The sequence below is a fragment of the Panthera pardus genome, unplaced genomic scaffold, assembly GCF_024362965.1.
Source record: "Panthera pardus isolate Hobbes unplaced genomic scaffold, ASM2436296v1 HiC_scaffold_27, whole genome shotgun sequence".
In the NCBI taxonomy this organism is placed as follows: domain Eukaryota; kingdom Metazoa; phylum Chordata; class Mammalia; order Carnivora; family Felidae; genus Panthera; species Panthera pardus.
In genome coordinates, this window is record NW_026526843.1 from 110,256,617 (window position 1) to 110,274,300 (window position 17,684).

A 17,684-nucleotide genomic window follows, 5' to 3' on the forward strand; every position below is an offset into this window, starting at 1 on the left:
GTTCTTAATGCTACCCTAAGGAGTTTAAATGAAAGCAATCCTGTAGAGGCTTCTTAACACCAAGGAGAGAGAACTGAATGTGTAGCTTGAGGGAAGATTCCTCCAAAGGCAATGTAAAAAGCCTGAAGGGAAGACGGAAAGCCGGAGAGACGCATTTAGGAATGGTTGTCAACAGTGCAGGTAACAGATGCTAAGGGCAAAAGAAGCGTTAGAGATGGAGAGAAGGGAAATACAGTTGAGCTTGAGATGTGATGACACAAACTGGCTCAATCGATTGATCAAATATTCACTCAGTCCCTAACAAGATGTGCTGGGCTCTGCTACAGGTGCTGGAAGTACAGTGATAAAATAGGTAATTTCTGCCACTGGGGAGCTTATACTCCAGTAGTTGAGAACTAGCCAGATAATAATTAACAAGTAAACAACACGACTACATCCTAGGAAGATAAGTGCTAGGAGGGAAAACAGCAGGATTGTGTGCTATGGGAGACACTAGAAAGAGGGAGGGGCAGTACGTTGGGGGCATGAGAGAAGGGGCATTCTTGAGCTGAGATTTACAAAGTGAGAAGGGGCCACATAACAGAAGCACCTTCCCAGATGGAGCCACAAATCCCAAATTCACGAAGCTGGAAAAATCTTAAAATGTTTACAGAAGTCAAAGAGAAAGAAAGACAAGCGTGGTAAGAATTTGAAGAGAGAGGAGAACTGAGAAAGGTATGAGCTGAGGTCAGGGATCTAGAAGGGCACAGATCAAGCAAGGGAGATGGACTATAGGAAGGAGTTGGGATGTATCCTCAATAAAACAGAAATTTGTGAATTATGACTTTTTTTCTGAATAGATTTCACTTTCTACTGGACTGAGGATAAGTCTTATTTATTATTTCCAGCATCTAGTATAACGAATGTTCAGTAACTGTTGAAGTATTTGCATCCTCAATTAACGGTTATAATTTGGCTAATTTTCACCTCACAAAAGCAAAAATAAAAGGAGAAAAGAGAAAATTGCCTCAGGGAACTCAGACATATGAGAGACAGAGAGAGAGAGAAGAGAAAGCAGAAAGGAGATGAGGAAGTGTATATGCTCTGTTTATTCATTTCTTCCACAATGAGCCTCACAGGAGCGGGTACGATGTCTGGCGCTTGTGTGTGAGGAGGGGTGCTCTTCAAAGTGAAACGAACCAAGGTCCAGAAAGTCAAAGGACAAAAGGAAGCGCTGTGCAAATATCAAGGAAACATGGTTTGAGAATCATGCATTTGAGAGAAAGAAAGGAAGTGGTGGCAAGCTTATTTTATAGTTGTCACAATGGTCACCAACTGGCATGTCAGCCCTGAGTAGCTGAAAACTTACAAAGGAGCTTTTGGGGTGGATAGAAGAGAGAAGCAGCCTCTAACACACTACTCTAATAAGGTGCCTCTGCAAGTTGGCGGTCTCTCATCTGGGGAAAGTTTATCCTTGAAGACCCTTTTTAGCATATTCTTCACAAACAAGCTTTGTAAAAAGTTAGCAAGTCTAGAAAAGGCTGCCCAAGACAATAGACTAGTTTGAAAAGAAGATGTGATGTTTCACTGTCAACAGACAGACAAGAAATACTTGCTAGAACACAACCTTTAAATCTGTGCAATGCAGGTACTCATAGTCTTCCTCAAATCATTACAAATTTGTTTGCGTAAATAAGAATCATTTATACGTTTGTATATCTTTGGGGGATGCTTAATATTGTAGACAAACATTCTGAGATAACCAAAGTTTAGAATATAATAATGCATATGCTAGAAGAGGTTTTAAAAATTTGGAGCTTATAAATTAGGAAAAACATTAGCAACTTCCACTTTCAGACTACTTTAAAAAATTCACAAATATTATAGAAGTTTCAAAAATATTATAATGGGGATTATAAACATTGTAATGGGAAAGGGAATAGTATTCAGTGGATGGCTTAGCATTCCATTGTGTAATGAACAATGATTTAAATACTGCTATATTGATTCCATCTGGAGTTTTAGTAAAGCCTCTTACCCGGAGCCCATGGAATCGAGGATTACTGTAGAAGAGCTTCATCTGCTCAGATGGAAGTGGTCCTAGCACCTTCTGAATAGTAAAAAGTTGGTCGATTTCACTTTCTCCAGGAAATAAAGGCTGTCCATCACTGAGCTCCCCAAGAATACAGCCCACTGACCACATATCTACGGACTTTCCATAAGGAGCTCTGAAAAGCAATTGGAGAGATTATTTTGGAAAATGAAGAAATAGGTTTTAATAATTTCCAAATTATTATGAAAAGATTCATGACTTAAAGCACATTTGTGTCTTTTAAGGAATTAAAAGTGAGGCTGACAAAAGGACTTATGGATATCCAGGTAAAGACTCACAGCACAAGTAAATAAATCTATGCTAATAAAACCATCAGTTTAATAACAATTTAGTTAGTATACATGAAGTTGAAATCTATTCACATCTGGGCATATTTTGAACATGAATGGCTTAATAAACCCTAATACAGTGCACATGTCTGATGAGTTAATACTTCACTTGGAAAATGAAATGCTCCCAAGAAATGTATTTAATAGGTAATTATCCTGTAGCTCTCGAAATGTTACAAAGTTAACACCTCATCCATCTTTTGAGTTCAGTCTATTAAAATGTACTACTGACTTACAGGTCTTCTTGAACAACAAACACAGAATAACCTCTGATTGCACAGAGTCACGATTTCAAATACCTAAGAGTGTGCTATGCTCTACTGTATTATTTACCTGAAACTATTCGTACCCTACGTATAGGGGGCTTTATGTGATAACTGTTTGTCTCAAAGCATTTTTGCCCCCATTTCCTTAAGGGTTTACAGCTCTCCTCTAGGATCTGAGTTTACCAAAGGGTTTTAGGAGTGTTACTGTTATTAATAAATGGAGGCTATCTGTGAAAATCTAACTTTTCCAAAACAATTTTACATGTATCTATAGCCAATATCTACAGCCTTAAATCAAATTATATGTGGCAAATTAAGAAACCATATTTTCTTTAGTTTCAAACACAAATAATACAAGTTTTAAGAAGGCAAAGCCAAAATAAAGTATCTGAAAAAAAATATGGGATGAAATTCTAGAATGCTATAATGATACGGCAGTAATACAAAACTTTTAACAAATACTCTAAATGAAAGCAATGTTAACCCCACACAAGACTATGTTGCTAGGACAATAAATCATTATAACTGTAAGTTGGTATTTTATTTATCTCATGTCCTTCCCACAAAAACCTAAGGACCATATTAGGAAACTTCACCTAGATTTTTTGGGTAGCTTGTGGGGGAGGGATGGATACTGACCTTTCTTTAAAAGTGCTAGATGAAGAAACCTATGGACAATCTCTACATACCCAAATTGTGCTATTTTTCTTCTGTCAACGAATTTGAGTAATTTATGCAGCTGGAACTATTTTGAATGTCAAGGACAAAGTTTGAGGAGGTACAAAAATATAAATTCTTAATGTTACCCAAATATCAACTGATTTCAATGGGACTTTGACACAAACAATATGGTTCTTCAACTAGTACCTGACAATCATTTAATTAGCAATATATAATTTGGCTCAAATTAGTTGGGAGTCCCCATCTACTTTTGGTAGCTCCCACACATCTCTAAACATAACTGCAGTTTTCTGACAGGTATTATTAGGCAACAAATACTCTCTGAAGGTCTGCCCTAAGGCTGTCCTCAGAATGAACCCCTTGGGGCCATCTTATAGACAAAACTATATTACAAAAAGTCCTCTAGCATACTTGAATCCTCAGATGGTGTTCTAAGAACAATCTACGTCATACTCATTTCTTTGGCAAATCTGTCCAGTAAATTCAAATTTCAATCCCTCCCAAAAGAAAATGGACTATGCATCCCAATGAGTCCAGACAGAGGTACACAGAAAAAGGAACAAAGACAAACATAAAAGAAAATCACTCCTAAAACAAAGTTTAAAAATTAGCACAGAAATCCTAGGGGTGCCTGAGTGGCTCAGTTGATTAAGTGTCCGACTCTTGATTTTGGCTTAGGTCATGATCTCATGGTTCATGAGATCAAGCCCCACATTGGGCTCCACGCTCAGCAAAGAGCCTGCTTAAGATTCTCTTTCCCTCTCCTTCTGCTTCTGCCCCTCTCTTGCTCTCTCTCTCTCTCCAAAAAAATAAATAAAAGATATTCTGAAATCTACCCACACAAAGAGAGATAATAAAGTGACTAACCATCATTTGTTTCCCAGGATAAAGCAAGCTTTTGATTTCAAAAAAAGAGTAAAGCTTTCAATAACTGATATCAATAATTCTTATAGGCTCTATGTCAGCAATGGATCAAGAATCACAACCAGATGGTTGATAGACAGTAGGAAATCAATTGTGAACATAAAAATAAACCTTCAGTAACTTAAACATATAGTCATCATGATCGTCAACAAAAGAAACATAGAAATTTATATTCCTACTATATCAAAAGTAACTTTTAAAAATTAAATTTCTCATGTACCCCAGATACATGTACAGCACACTAAAGAGATGAAACCTATAAATAGTGCACCAGTCACCATTACCACCATTTCTAATTCTGTTTGTAGAGTGTGCCTTCTCTCTCCATTCTTGGATGGTCCCCAAGAAGGAAATACAATCTAGGGAAAATAAGAAAATGCTACAACAAAGGTAAGTAGAGGATTATTAACATAACTATGTGATCGAGTTCAGGAGGATTGGCTCCTTCTGAGGCTCTCAAGTTAAAACAAACTAAAAAGAAAAGAAGAATCTTACCAGAAACCCTATCCTGGTGTTAACAGGTGAATGAAAGAGCACTGAAAGTGGAAGGATGGGCACAAAGTGGGTGGATGTGGAGATACTGCTGAGAAAATCAACAGTGCAGTATGTGTTTGAATAGCCATTTACCATCAAACAGGATTTCTCTATTCAGAAGGAAATTGGCAACTGGTTCGATATTTACATCATGTTTTTAGCAAAGTGGTTAAATATAAGAGATACTTGGTAAGTGTTTGTTGAATAAATGAACGAAGGAATGAACAAACCAACCGACAGGCAGAATGTGAAACTCCTCTTAATGTGGAAGATTATTAGCAAAGGTGGAGGCAATAATTCCCCCTATTTCTGTAACTGTGCCACTCCTCCCATGAAGACGTGGAGTTTATTTCTCCATCCCTTGAATCAGGGCTTGGCCATGTAATGTGTTTTGGTCAGTGAGGCAAAAGTCATGCAATCAGAGGCCTGAAAACCACTTTTGCTTTGGGGCTTGCCCAAAAACAAGCAAAATTCTTGCTGCGGGGAGTTTTTCTGTTCTCACGTGAAGAAACTAGGACTAGCCCACTGGACGATGAGCCTCCATGGAACAAAGATGGTCTGTCCCAGTTGAGGCCTCCAGATGATCTGCTGAGTGACTGTAGCTACCTCAGCGACTCCCATGGAGACCGGCGAAGAACAATTCAGCTGAACTTCAATTACTGACTCTCCCAAATCACTGGCACCCAGAATTGTGAGCAAATAAAATGGTGTTTTGTTTTACACCATTAAGTTTTGGGGTGGTTTGCTACACTGCAATAGGTAACTGGTATTTAATTAAATAAAGTTCTTATCTTTCATTGATGACCCCAAAGCTAATGATATAGGATCAGCAGATACATAAATGGCATTTTATTTGGGGAAGGTAACTCACCCAAGTAAGAGTTCTGGAGACCGATACCACCTGGTGGCCACATATTCTGTATAATTAGCATTATTGCCTTCTGATAGATTCCGAGCAAAACCTGAAAGAGAAAAACCCAAAGGTGTAACTTTGAAAAAGAAAGAATTTCATATTGGCAAAGTATTTCAGTGCTAGTAATATTTTAAAGGAACATCAAAGAACATAATAACTGGTACTGAATGGGTTGTTTATTAATGGTGACTTCGTAATTTTCAAAGGTTAGTGTGTGCATATGTCACTGAAAATATGTAGTGTATTCACTAAAAAAAAAAAAAAAAAGTCTCCCCTTACACTGCAGAAGTCCATGTTTTTGAAGTTATCACATGGTTTTATAAGCATTCAGAGCCTACTTTTAAGTCAGCTCTCTCAATAAATGCAAATCTTAGAAACAAAATGAAGTCCCCACAAGAGCCCAAGTCAAAGCTAAAATACTTTGTCACAGATGGTCATCATATTCTGACCTGTGGGACTTAATACAGTATTTGTATATCTACTGTTGCTAGTCAGTTCTAGCCATTATATAAACAACTAAATAGTTGGTGATGATGGAAACTAAGCAGGCCAAAATTATTTTCATCTCCTAATGTGACTGAGAAGCATATTAGGGGTATCTAAATTACTTATACAATCTACCATTATTTTCCTTCCAAACCCTTTCAAAAGTTTTGGGGCCAAAAACTAAGCCAATAGGTAAGCTAATTAATTACCCACCTAACTCACCCAAAACATTATGGATAGTCACAGAGAACCAGAACATTAACATAAGGGGTAAAAATTAAGGTGTATATCAATTTTGAAAAGTAGAAAAATCATGTTTCTTAAAACGGAACTGTAAAAAATAAAAACCACAGCAAAAATCAAAGCCCTAACTCCAATTAATATTCCTTTGTAAGACATATTTAAAAGAAATATTCCTATTTTTGAATGGAATTCTTCAAGCCAGACAAAGGACCTCATGTTGTGGGAAGAAAAGCAGTTCAGAAATTGTCACTGGGGATGCACAGGGCACAGAGTACCACACGCAGTGCTGCCATGTGAAACTTCCTCACCGCTAAAAATTGTCTTTCCTTTACAAAATGAGGCCAGACCAGGAATACTCTTTTCCTATTATTAACCATTCCACTGACATCTCTTTTGTAGTTATTACTTGTTTACAAATTTCAGTAATTTGGGGTTTTAAGCAGATCACCAACCCATAGAATCATGGAGGCATAGTCAAGGGTGCATGAGGCACACAAAGTGGCAGTATTTGGTGGTAGTCTCACAATTATGGATAGGAAGCCAGAAATAGAACCACAAATACTCCTTTTAAATAACTGTATTTCAGTATTTCTTTTTTATTCTCCTAAACACTTCTTAAGATGCTTAAAATATAGCAGGACTCTTCTTTGTAATATGCCTTACAAAGTATGAAGAAAAGTAAAGCTACCTGTGTTATATTAAAGATATTAATATTCAAATTCTTTGAAAGCACTGGGTGAAAACAGTTACACATGCTTCTAATAGCTACACGGGACAAAACTGGTCACTCACACAGTGAATTCTTAGTATGCTGCCATTTCCCATTTGTTTGATTCACCTTGGAGGTACCAATCTAACTTCTGCTTATGAAAGGACACAGTCTCATTTACATATAGAGGTTTACATTATATTTTTGGTTATATTTGAATACATGAAAAAATAACATTAAAAAAGTCAAGTTGTTGTTTTTCAGCATATGGATTAAAGAAAAGAATTTTTAAAAGTGACCTATAACTTAAACACCCTAATTTATAGTTTTATAACCTTTCTGAATCATTGTAATGTAAATTTTTAAGAGCACTTAATACATTTTTATATATATATGGAAAACAATACACAATTTTCTATTAGGAGATAGTACAACTCAAAAGCTTCCTAATACACTCAACCAGGAGCTGGAATGTTAGACATCAATTACTAATCTCATTCACTCAACATTTAAAGGGAATAAATGGAACTGTTCTAAAAATGTCTTTGACCTGTACAGGTATGTAACTACTGCGCACACATGATACACATGTATTTACATAGGCATATTTTTAGTGTTTATGATTACACCTAAGATAATTCCTATCAACATTTAAAAATATTTTTAAAATATTCTTTTATCCTACCCAATACAGAAGGCCATAGTGGTATTTCATAGAAAATTCTTTTTCTAGAGTCATTAAGCACTGGGCTTATGAATATACACACATGCACATATTTGCTTTGCATTCTCATTAAGCAAATACTGCATTATGACTTTTTAAAAATGGTAGGCAACACCATGCAAAGAGAGTATTCTCCCAGCAATCAATTTTCCAATATATGACTGAAAAGAATATTCCTCTAATTTAAGTCAAAACATAAGAAATACTTTTAATAAGCCTTTAAAAAGCTACCTATGTGTTATATTAAATTAATTCTACTTATAAGTTTCCATTTCTTTTTAACTTACCAAAATCACACAGTTTCAAAACATCATTGTGGCTGATTAAGAGATTTTCTGGCTTGATATCTGAAGTATGAAGATTAAGAAACAATTGTTAAAAAGTGTTCCATGTACTGCTGACACTCTTGGATCACTATAACAGCAGCTAATTAGAAATATCCAGAGTAATTTGAATAGAAACCTGTGGCAGCAAAAAGCAGAGTAACACATTTTATGCTGGTACATAAAAGTTTCCATTTGTTTTGGAGAAGCATGCAGACCACAATTTCAAAAATATTTTTTTGCTTTAAATCTTAAAGGTATTAATGGAATCTGTGAAAGGAATTTAAAAATCATTGAATCTAGGCCACCATGTCTCAAGGAACTATCTACTTTATAAAATACTAATGACATCAATTTTGGGAGTTTGAATATTAATTTTTTGGAGATAGAATATACATACACACACACACACACACACACACACACACACATATATATATGTGTGTGTGTGTGTGTGTGTGTGTGTGTATGTATATATATATATTCTAAAGTTCATGGGGTATCTGGGTGGCCCAGTTGGTTGAGTATCTGACTCATGATCCCAGGGATGTGGGACTGAGCCCCACGACAGGTTCGTGCTAAGCGTGGAGCCTGCTTAAGATTCTCTCTTCCCCCACCCCCCGCCCTTCTCCCCTGCTCGTGTGTTCTGTATTAAATAAATACACTTTAAAAAAAAAAAAAGAAATCATTTCTCTTGTCATTTTCTATATAATTTCTATATTTATATCTCTCTTTAGCTTTTCTGTGTAGTTCACAATTATAAATGTCTAATGCTGAAGCTATACTGGATGAGTCAAGAAAAGATTTCTCATTTTTTCCATGGATGTTCTGACGATGTGGTGGGAGCTAAGTAGAAATACACAGAAAATGCTATTTAATTCCTACCCTGGGAGACATCTCACAATTCTATTTTTTAGAGTATCAATCATTTATATCATATGGCAGAGGTGAAAAAGGAGAAAGGGAAGACGGAGGAGTAAAATCTGTAGATTTCAGAATCGTGGTTTCTTTTTTGTGTTGTTTTTTTTTTAATTTGAGAGAAAGAGAGAGCAAGGGAGAGGGGCAGAGGGAGAAAGAATCTTAAGCAGGCTTCATGCACAGAGTGGAGCCCAACACAGGGCTCAGTCCCCAACCCTGGCATCATGACCTGAGCTGAAACCAGGAGTCAGATGCTCAACTGACTGAGCCACCCAGGCGTCCCTCAGAATCATGGTTTCTACTGTGAATTCATAACCATTGATTTACTGTATACTTAACCAAATCACAGCAATACCACAGAACTGCAGCTAAATCAGTTCCTTATTAATATCCTCATATTGCAGTATACACTGTTATTAGAATCATTACCCCAGACACTAGATGTGCGGTTGGCTTGAAGACAGACCTATACTACCAACAACCTTTTTAATATAATTTATTGCCAAATTGGTTTCCATACAACACCCAGTGCTCATCCCAACAAGTGCCCTCCTCCCTGCCCATCACCACTTTCCCCTCTCCCCCACCCCCCATCTACCCTTAGTTTGTTCTCAGTCCTTAAGAGTCTCTTATGGTTTGCCTCCCTCCCTCTCTGTAACCTTTTTTCCCCCCTCCCCACCCCTCCATGGTCTTCTGTTAAGTTTCTCAAGATCCACATATGAGTAAAAACATATGGTATCTGTCTTTCTCTGCCTGGCTTATTTCACTTAGCATAATACCCTCCAGTTCCATCCACGTTGCTGCAAATGGCCAGATTTCATTCCTTCTCATTGCCAAGTAGTATTCCATTGTATATATAAACCACATCTTCTGTATCCATTTGTCACACCAACAACCTTGATATGGTAACTGGTATGAAAGTCAAATCCAAGAGAAATATAAACTTTTTCTAGATATAATTAATAGAAGTTGGCATTCTAAACGTGACCTTTAAGCTATTCTTAAAGTGACACTATTTTTAAAGGGATATCCTTGTATGTCTGTACAGGTAAATTAAAAGTTAGTATTCATTTATTTGATAATTCAGAGACAAGAAGGAGATACTGTAACATTTTCCGATAAACATCTTTTAGCTTCATTATTTTATCAATATGTGTCCCATTACTGTAAAACTCTAGAATTCAAGCAAGATTATCAGCAGAAGATAAATGGTGTAGAGTCAAAGACAGTGCTGAACAAGTAATTTCCCTTTTATTACTATAAATCACTCACCTCACAGCAATAAAGGACAAAATAAAACAGTTTATGGAAGCATAATCATGACCTTTATGCAAGGTTGATCATGCCTACAACTTGCAATGGGCACTTTCCACTCATGGGTAGGGCAATTCAGGAGGTAAAGGTACATACCAGAGGTTGTTGGTCTAAGAGGGAATGAGAGGTGACAGTCAATGGGGGAGGTCAGTGACTTAGGGACCACCTTTAAAGCCTGATTCTGAGTGGTTTCACATTACCTGGTCTACCAACAGAACCAAAAGGCAATGGAGATTACCCCTTTGCTCGTTTCACCCCAAGTAAGCTTCAAAGTTCCCATTTGTCAAATTCTTTACATCCCAAGGCATTTCTAAAGTTGAGAATAGATCTGGTTATACAGATCTCACCATAATATCCAAATAAACTTGCAGTCTATCCTTTTGATAATTCAAAAGGAGACTTGGAAGGTAAACGATGTTCTCATATCCTGTACATTCGAAATGTATTTAATTCAAAGGGAACATCAGCACCCATGGAAATATTCTTAAGAGAGTAACATGTAAAATATTTCATTACATTCGATGTTTTCTTAATATTGTCCATTTCAAAACTTCCATACTTACCTCTATGTACAATATCGTTCTTATGGCACCAGTGAATAGCTTTGATTAGCTGATAGATATAACTTTTAACTTTTTCAGGTGGAACTCCATTTGGCATTTCTTCCAGCAGTTCAAGCATATTCTAAAAATTAAATAGGGAGCCATTAATCTCCACAAATTAGGCAGGCCATAAATCATGTAGTAACAATTTAAAAAAGCATCTTGGGGTGCCTGGGTGGCTCAGTCAGTTGAGTGTCCGACTTCAGCTCAGGTCATGATCTCACGGTTCGTGAGTTCAAGCCCTGCATTGGGCTCTGTGCTGACAGCTCAGAGCCTGGAGCCTGTTTCAGATTCTGTGTCTCCCTCTCTCTTTGCCCCTCCCCCCCATCTCTCTCTCTCTCTCTCTCTCTCTCAGAATAATTTTTTTTTTTTTTAAAAAGCATCTTGGATGATAATTCATCCAGTACACAGCATGCATTTTAAAAAGCTGTTTTGTTTTCCATCTACAACTTTTTTCATGAAAAAGCAGGATACTCTATTAAATCAAAGCTCTCTTTTAAGAGAAATTCCATTTTTACTATTCCTCAGTGCTGCCCCAAATAATAACCCTGGTACTTTCCACTCTCCCTAAAATGTTTAAGGCATCATTTTAGAATATTTTCAAGGCAAAAGCAATACAAAATAGAGAGAAGATACTGTGATGTATAAAGGAGGGGGTAAACAAGCATTTTTAACACAGTGCACTGTGCATGTTTAATAGCACCTTGCAATAAAATCAAGCCTTGAAAATATTTCTGGAGGACCTGGAAAATATTCTTAAAAGAAAATGATCCTTAATTTTAGAAGTGATCCATGCAATCGGTACAAAAATTAAGATAGGCTAGAAAATGCTGTTGAAATAAACACAGACTCCCAACAAATCAATTTTTGAAACTCTTAGCCTGGAGTCAGAGATCATTCTAAAACTCACGCAAAATTTTTTTACTAAGGAGAAACCCCACTTAACCAGTTTCACTGAATTTCCAGATTAACTACACATTTTCCATTCCCTCTGTAAAGCACCACATTAAGGCCCATAGCATTGGAGTTTATTGTTTGTAGACGACCATCTAGAAAAGCAGTTCTCAAAGTATCATCTGTGTGTGTCTTAGGGGTGGTTACCAGATCTTACAGAAGGCCCATGAAGTCAAAACTACATTCATAGTAACACTCAGCTTTTTGGCACTTTTACTATGTTTGCATTTACACTGATGACTCAAAGCAAGGATGGGTAAGCTGGTGGCACCCTAGCATAAATCAAGGCATTGGATTCCTCAATGCCACACTCTTACAGTTAAAAAGGAAGACAAAAAACCAGTTTTAGTTAAGGATGTCTTTCTTGGGGCGCCTGGGTGGCTCAGTTGGTTAAGCGTTTGACTCTTGATTTCGGCTCAGGTCATGATCTCACAGTTTGTGAGATCGAGGCCCCCCACTCCCTGGGTTGGGTTCTGTGCTGTCAGTGTGGAGCCTGCTTGGGATTCTGTCTCCCCCTCTCTTTGCTCCTCCCTGATATGTGCGCATGCTCTCTCTTCTCTCTCAGAAAAGGATGTCCTTCTTTGATTAAGCAGTAAAAATTATTACTTGTATTAAATTTCAACTCTTGAGTACATGTCTTTTTAGGAATCTACACGATAAAATGGGGAATACACATAAAGCACTTCTGCATAACAAAGCATGATGGTTATCTTAAAGAAAATCACTTGGGTGATTGAGTTGAAAGCTGAACTAGCTGTTTATTTTTGATAGAATACCATTTTTTATTTGAAAGTATGACACACAAATGTAGTTATGTTAACATGTAATGGGATTCTTATTGTTATTTTTAAATGAATTACCTTTATATTGTTCAGTTCTGACTTGTAATATGATAAGTATTAATAGATAAAGCCCAAATAAATAATAAGCTTTTAGGGTTTCTAAAAATTTTAACAGTGTAGGAGTCCTAAGGACCAAAAAGTTAGAAAACCTCATACTTGCTCTAATACAACCTCACAATTTTGTTCCCACCAGTCAAGCTGCATATAATCAGTTCTTCATAACACTCCCATACCTATTTGTAACAGATGCACTTCTTTTAATACAATTAAATATCATATAAACCAATGAAATAATGTTTTAAATAAAGAGATTTGCTGTTTGTAAGAAAGCAAAATTTAATACTTTGGAAAGACTGAATGGAGGACAGCCACTAAACATACTGCTGTCTAATGGTATGTGAGTGCAGCAACTAAAAAATGCTGGCAAGGGACAGGTGGTGATGGTGATAAGGATTCTGCACTGAGGTTACTTTTTAATGTTTTTAAGCTTTAGTTTGGGTTTACAGAAGCTCTCACAGGCTATCATAGTTGATGCATTATGGGTATGATGTATCTAAGAAAGACTCATCAGAACTCCAATCAGAAGATCAATGCTCCAAAGGCCCTGACCCTATCCCTAAGGAGTAAGAAATGAATATATACTGATATATTTTAAGTTAAAATGTTTCAAGTATGTATGCATGATTTTTTAATGATTCTCCACTTGAGTTGCCTTTTTCAATTAACAAATGCATAGGAGCTCCTAAATGCACATGAAGAATAAGAGGGCTTTGCAATACAGAAAATAAATCGTATGTCTCATTTCATATCATGTTCTAAATCTGTCAGTGGCAGATAGGAATGCCCCTCGATAGCCATTCTTCCCTTCAGTCCACAGTAATACAATTTGTAAGTCGATACATAGGTGCTCAGAATGAAGAGTACATTTCCCCTCTGCCTTGCAGCTTGAGAGGCCATGAAAGTAAGTCCTGGCCAAGGGGATGTGATAGCTGGAGTGTGATCTTGACCTTGAAGACAAGGGCCACATCTCAAGGGTGGCAGAATGGAAAGGCAGAAGCAACCTAGGTCTCACACAGCTGTGGAGCAGAGTTACCGTACCAGCCCTGTACTGCCTACCTTTGTATTTGTATGTGAGGAAGAAAGAAACTTCTATTTTGTTTAAACCACTGTAATCCTGTAACAACCCCACTACCCCTTAAGAGCACCATTTTCTTGCCCTCTTGAGACTCTTTGTTAATCTCGTTAGGCACTGTTGCTGATGGGAGGTCACCTTCCACGGAAAAACCACAGGGTCAGGGCAAGAACCCCAGGTCTGGGGGACACAAGACAGAAGGTCTGGTAGCAGCTCTGCCACTTATCGGTAGAGAGATCTCAGACACGACAAAACGTCTGGTACGCAGAGGTGATTTCCCCATGTGTTCATAGCAAATTGTTATTAATCATGAACCATCACCATGAACAGAACAGAAATAAAAAAGACAAACCGAAACAGATCTGTCAGAATTGCATTATTGGCAGTGAAAATGGTAAACTGCATGATTATTCTTGCAACTAAAAAATAATATAAAGAACATCCGATTTTTACAGGAATCCTTTTTCTTATAACTTTTTATAAATATCAAATTTCAGTTTAATTTTGGTAGGGAAGGTCCTTTAGGAATATACCTAAACTGACAAAGAAAAAGAAACTTTTAAGCAGATTTTGGAAAAGAAACACAAAACAGTGTTTTATTTCTATTTTAAGTTTCTTTCTTTGTTTTTGAGAGAAGGAGAGCAAGCAGGGGAGAGGCAGAGAGAGAGAATCCCAAGCAGGCTCCAAGTTGTCAGCACAGAACCTGATGCAGGACTCGAACGCACAAACTGTGAGATCATGACCTGAGCTGAAACCAAGAGCTAGACGCTTAACCAACTGAGCCACCCAGGCATCCCCATGAAACAGTGTTTTAAAATGACAAAGAAACTTGTAATACGTTTCAAGTTTTGCTTGAATTGAAATTCCTATGTATATTTATTTTCATTAGAAAAATAATTTGTAGGGGCACCTGGGTGGCTCAGTCGGTTAAGCATCTGCCTTTGGCTCAGGTCATGATCTCACAGTTCATGGGTTCAAGCCCCGCATCAGGCCCTCTGCTGTCTGCGCAGAGCCCACTTTGGATCCTCTGTCCCCCACCCCCACCCCCCACCCCTGCCCCACACTCTCTGGCCCTCCCCACTCACGCATTCTGTCTCGAAAATAAGTAAATAAAAAATTATTAAAAAGAAAAAAAAAGAAAAAGAATTTGTAAAGGCTGAATTAATTCAAAAGCCACACTCCTGGGTCATCTTGGCAACACTGCTTTCTATTTTGTGATGATGATGGTGGTGATGACACTATCATTTATGACATAGAAGGCATCTGACAAACATAACCCTCCCCAGCCTTCATGTTCATTAGAAAGCCTCATTTTATCATGTACAAATTCCTGATTTTATCATGCAGATTCCTACAAAGACATGTACTCAAGAAGTGAAATATAATAAAAGTAGTAATTTTTAGTGTTGTTTAGCTATTAACAGGAAATCAGGAACCACATATTTATTCATCAAGGAAACCTCTAAAAGGTCCATCTGGCACCAGTTTATTCTACTCCTGTAAAGGTACTTATTTAAGTTTTGGACAATAACCAACCACTGTAGGGCAGCTACCCTCAAAGAAATTCAAAGGCCCACCTATTGATGACTGCAGCATACATTAGCCCCTAGGCCACACATCATTAAAACTGTCACTAATCATCACCAATTAAAAAAAAAAAAAAATACCAAGGCAAGTATACAGATAATTTGAACCGTGTGTGCTTTTCTTCTTTTCTCCCATGCTTCCAATTCATTATCTGTGGCCTCATCTACCTCCTCAAGCCTCACCTTATGCCTCCTGGCACATCTTCTTCCCTCAAAGCCAAAGCACTGACATTTCATAAAAGGTTGCTCCATGAGCCCACTCATTCACCACCCTAGGTCTGATTTAGGCAGCCACCCTAAGCTCCCAGGCTGCCTCACACATACCTCTGTCATCTTATGCCATCACTGTCAACTACTTGTCTCTCCCTCAGAGGCCTTGCCTCGGTTTAATTTAAATAAAGTACATCTAAAAATTACCTGTTGAACACAGATTCTAAGATTTTAGAAGCCAAATCAATACACTGTGGAAATTTAAGATGATCTCTGTACAGTTAAATTGCGCAAAACCCTTCAATATATTTCAGGGCTTCTAATGATTACGGATAAAAAATTCATTTTTAAAGTACTGAGATTATGAGTACATTGACAAATCATACTAGACAATAATACTTCCTTGAACAGTGTCAGAAATGACCCTACATAAAAGAATCAGGCAAATTCCATACTATCAATTAGTGACTTACTTTTTCAACATATTCAAACACCAAGTACAATTTCCCCCTCCGACGAAAGGCTTCCTTCAGCTCCACGATGTTTTCCTGCTTGAGAGTACGCAGCATTTTAAGCTCTCGTAAAGTCGTTTCCTTGACTTCTTCATTTTCTAGAATGTAAACAACGGTGGAGAAAAGTAAAATTAAAGCTTTCAAACCACTGTTAAAAAAATTCTAAAAACAATGAAAACATACCAATTTTACTTTCCACTTTGAGTACTTTCTGCATAAGAAGTTCAAGGATGGAAGAATAAATATCACATTTTCTTGTTGAAAGGATCAAGAATTAGCCACTTAAAGAAGAAAAGGCTTACTTGACCAGCACGAACCTAATTTTCCCCTTATGTTTTCTTGTACTCCGTATTGCAGAGGGTATGTGTAAACACAGACTTACAGATACAACGTATCAATCTACTGTCATTTTAATTCTAACACTTCCTACTGACAAAGGAGGAGTTGAAAAGAGTAAAAAGGAATCAATGGTATCAGTGTGCAGAGCAGCCTCTAGGCAGCATCTGTAGCAGCTGATGTTTTTAACTCTAGCCGGAAGCTTTGGCTTAAAAGAACATTTTATTTCTCCGGCTGCATGTGAGTCACCTCAGTGAGCAGAGGTCATATGCCAGGCACCCACGATGCAGCTCATAGTCAAGTTGCAGGGAATTCTAGGAGAGTCTGATCTCTCTGAACAGCAGCTGCTATAGGTTCCTGCTGTCCTCCTGTGGCATGTCCACCTGTCCATCCCAGATGGTGTAGCTGTACTGGGACGGAGAACTTATGCTGAACCAATATAGCCTTCCATATGATCAACTTCACTCACGATAACCCCCACAGGCATGGAGGAAGGACAGAAGTCACATTAACTCTAATGGATGAATTGGCAGGGGAGTAAGGAAGGTAATACTTTTCTTTTTTAGTGAGTTTTTATGATACCTTTAGATGTAGCCTGGAAATGCCAACTACCATGTTTACATATATACATATATGAATGCGTACACACACACACACACACACAAGAATACAGGTTCATAATTCTTTTATCTGCAATTTCAAAAATCCATCTAAAAACTGAACACTTTCTCCAAGTGTATGGCAAATCTCTTTAGAGGTAAAACCTAAACTGACATGAGACCACCTAGTCTTTGTTTATCCCACTTAGTAAGAACATTCAGGTGCTTGCTTCAGAAATAGTGTCTTACTGGGGCGCCTGGGTGGCTCAGTCAGTTAAGCGTCCAACTTCAGCTCAGGTCATGATTTCATGGTTCGTGAGTTCAAGCCCCACGTCAGGCTCTGTGCTGACATCTCAGAGCCTGGAGCCTGCTTCAGATTCTGTGTCTCCCTCTCTCTCTGCCCCTCCCCCCACTAATATTCTGTCTCTCTCTCAAAAAATGAATAAACATTAATA

The 17,684-nt window shown here is 37.6% G+C and overlaps 1 protein-coding gene across 5 annotated transcripts in view; it reads right to left on the bottom strand.

The window, feature by feature from the left end:
• The window catches only part of CDKL5 (cyclin dependent kinase like 5), a 214,001-nt gene that overhangs the window by 61,387 nt on the left and 134,930 nt on the right, over positions 1–17,684 (bottom strand). For all 5 annotated transcript variants that reach the window (XM_053891794.1, XM_053891793.1, XM_019431633.2 and 2 more), the window contains exons 5-9: positions 16,256–16,392; positions 11,020–11,140; positions 8,189–8,248; positions 5,698–5,788; positions 2,018–2,207 (exon numbers count right to left, since the gene is read on the bottom strand). In XM_053891794.1, coding sequence (XP_053747769.1) covers positions 2,018–2,207; positions 5,698–5,788; positions 8,189–8,248; positions 11,020–11,140; positions 16,256–16,392 — 599 coding nt within the window. The remainder of the gene's footprint in view (positions 1–2,017; positions 2,208–5,697; positions 5,789–8,188; positions 8,249–11,019; positions 11,141–16,255; positions 16,393–17,684) is intronic.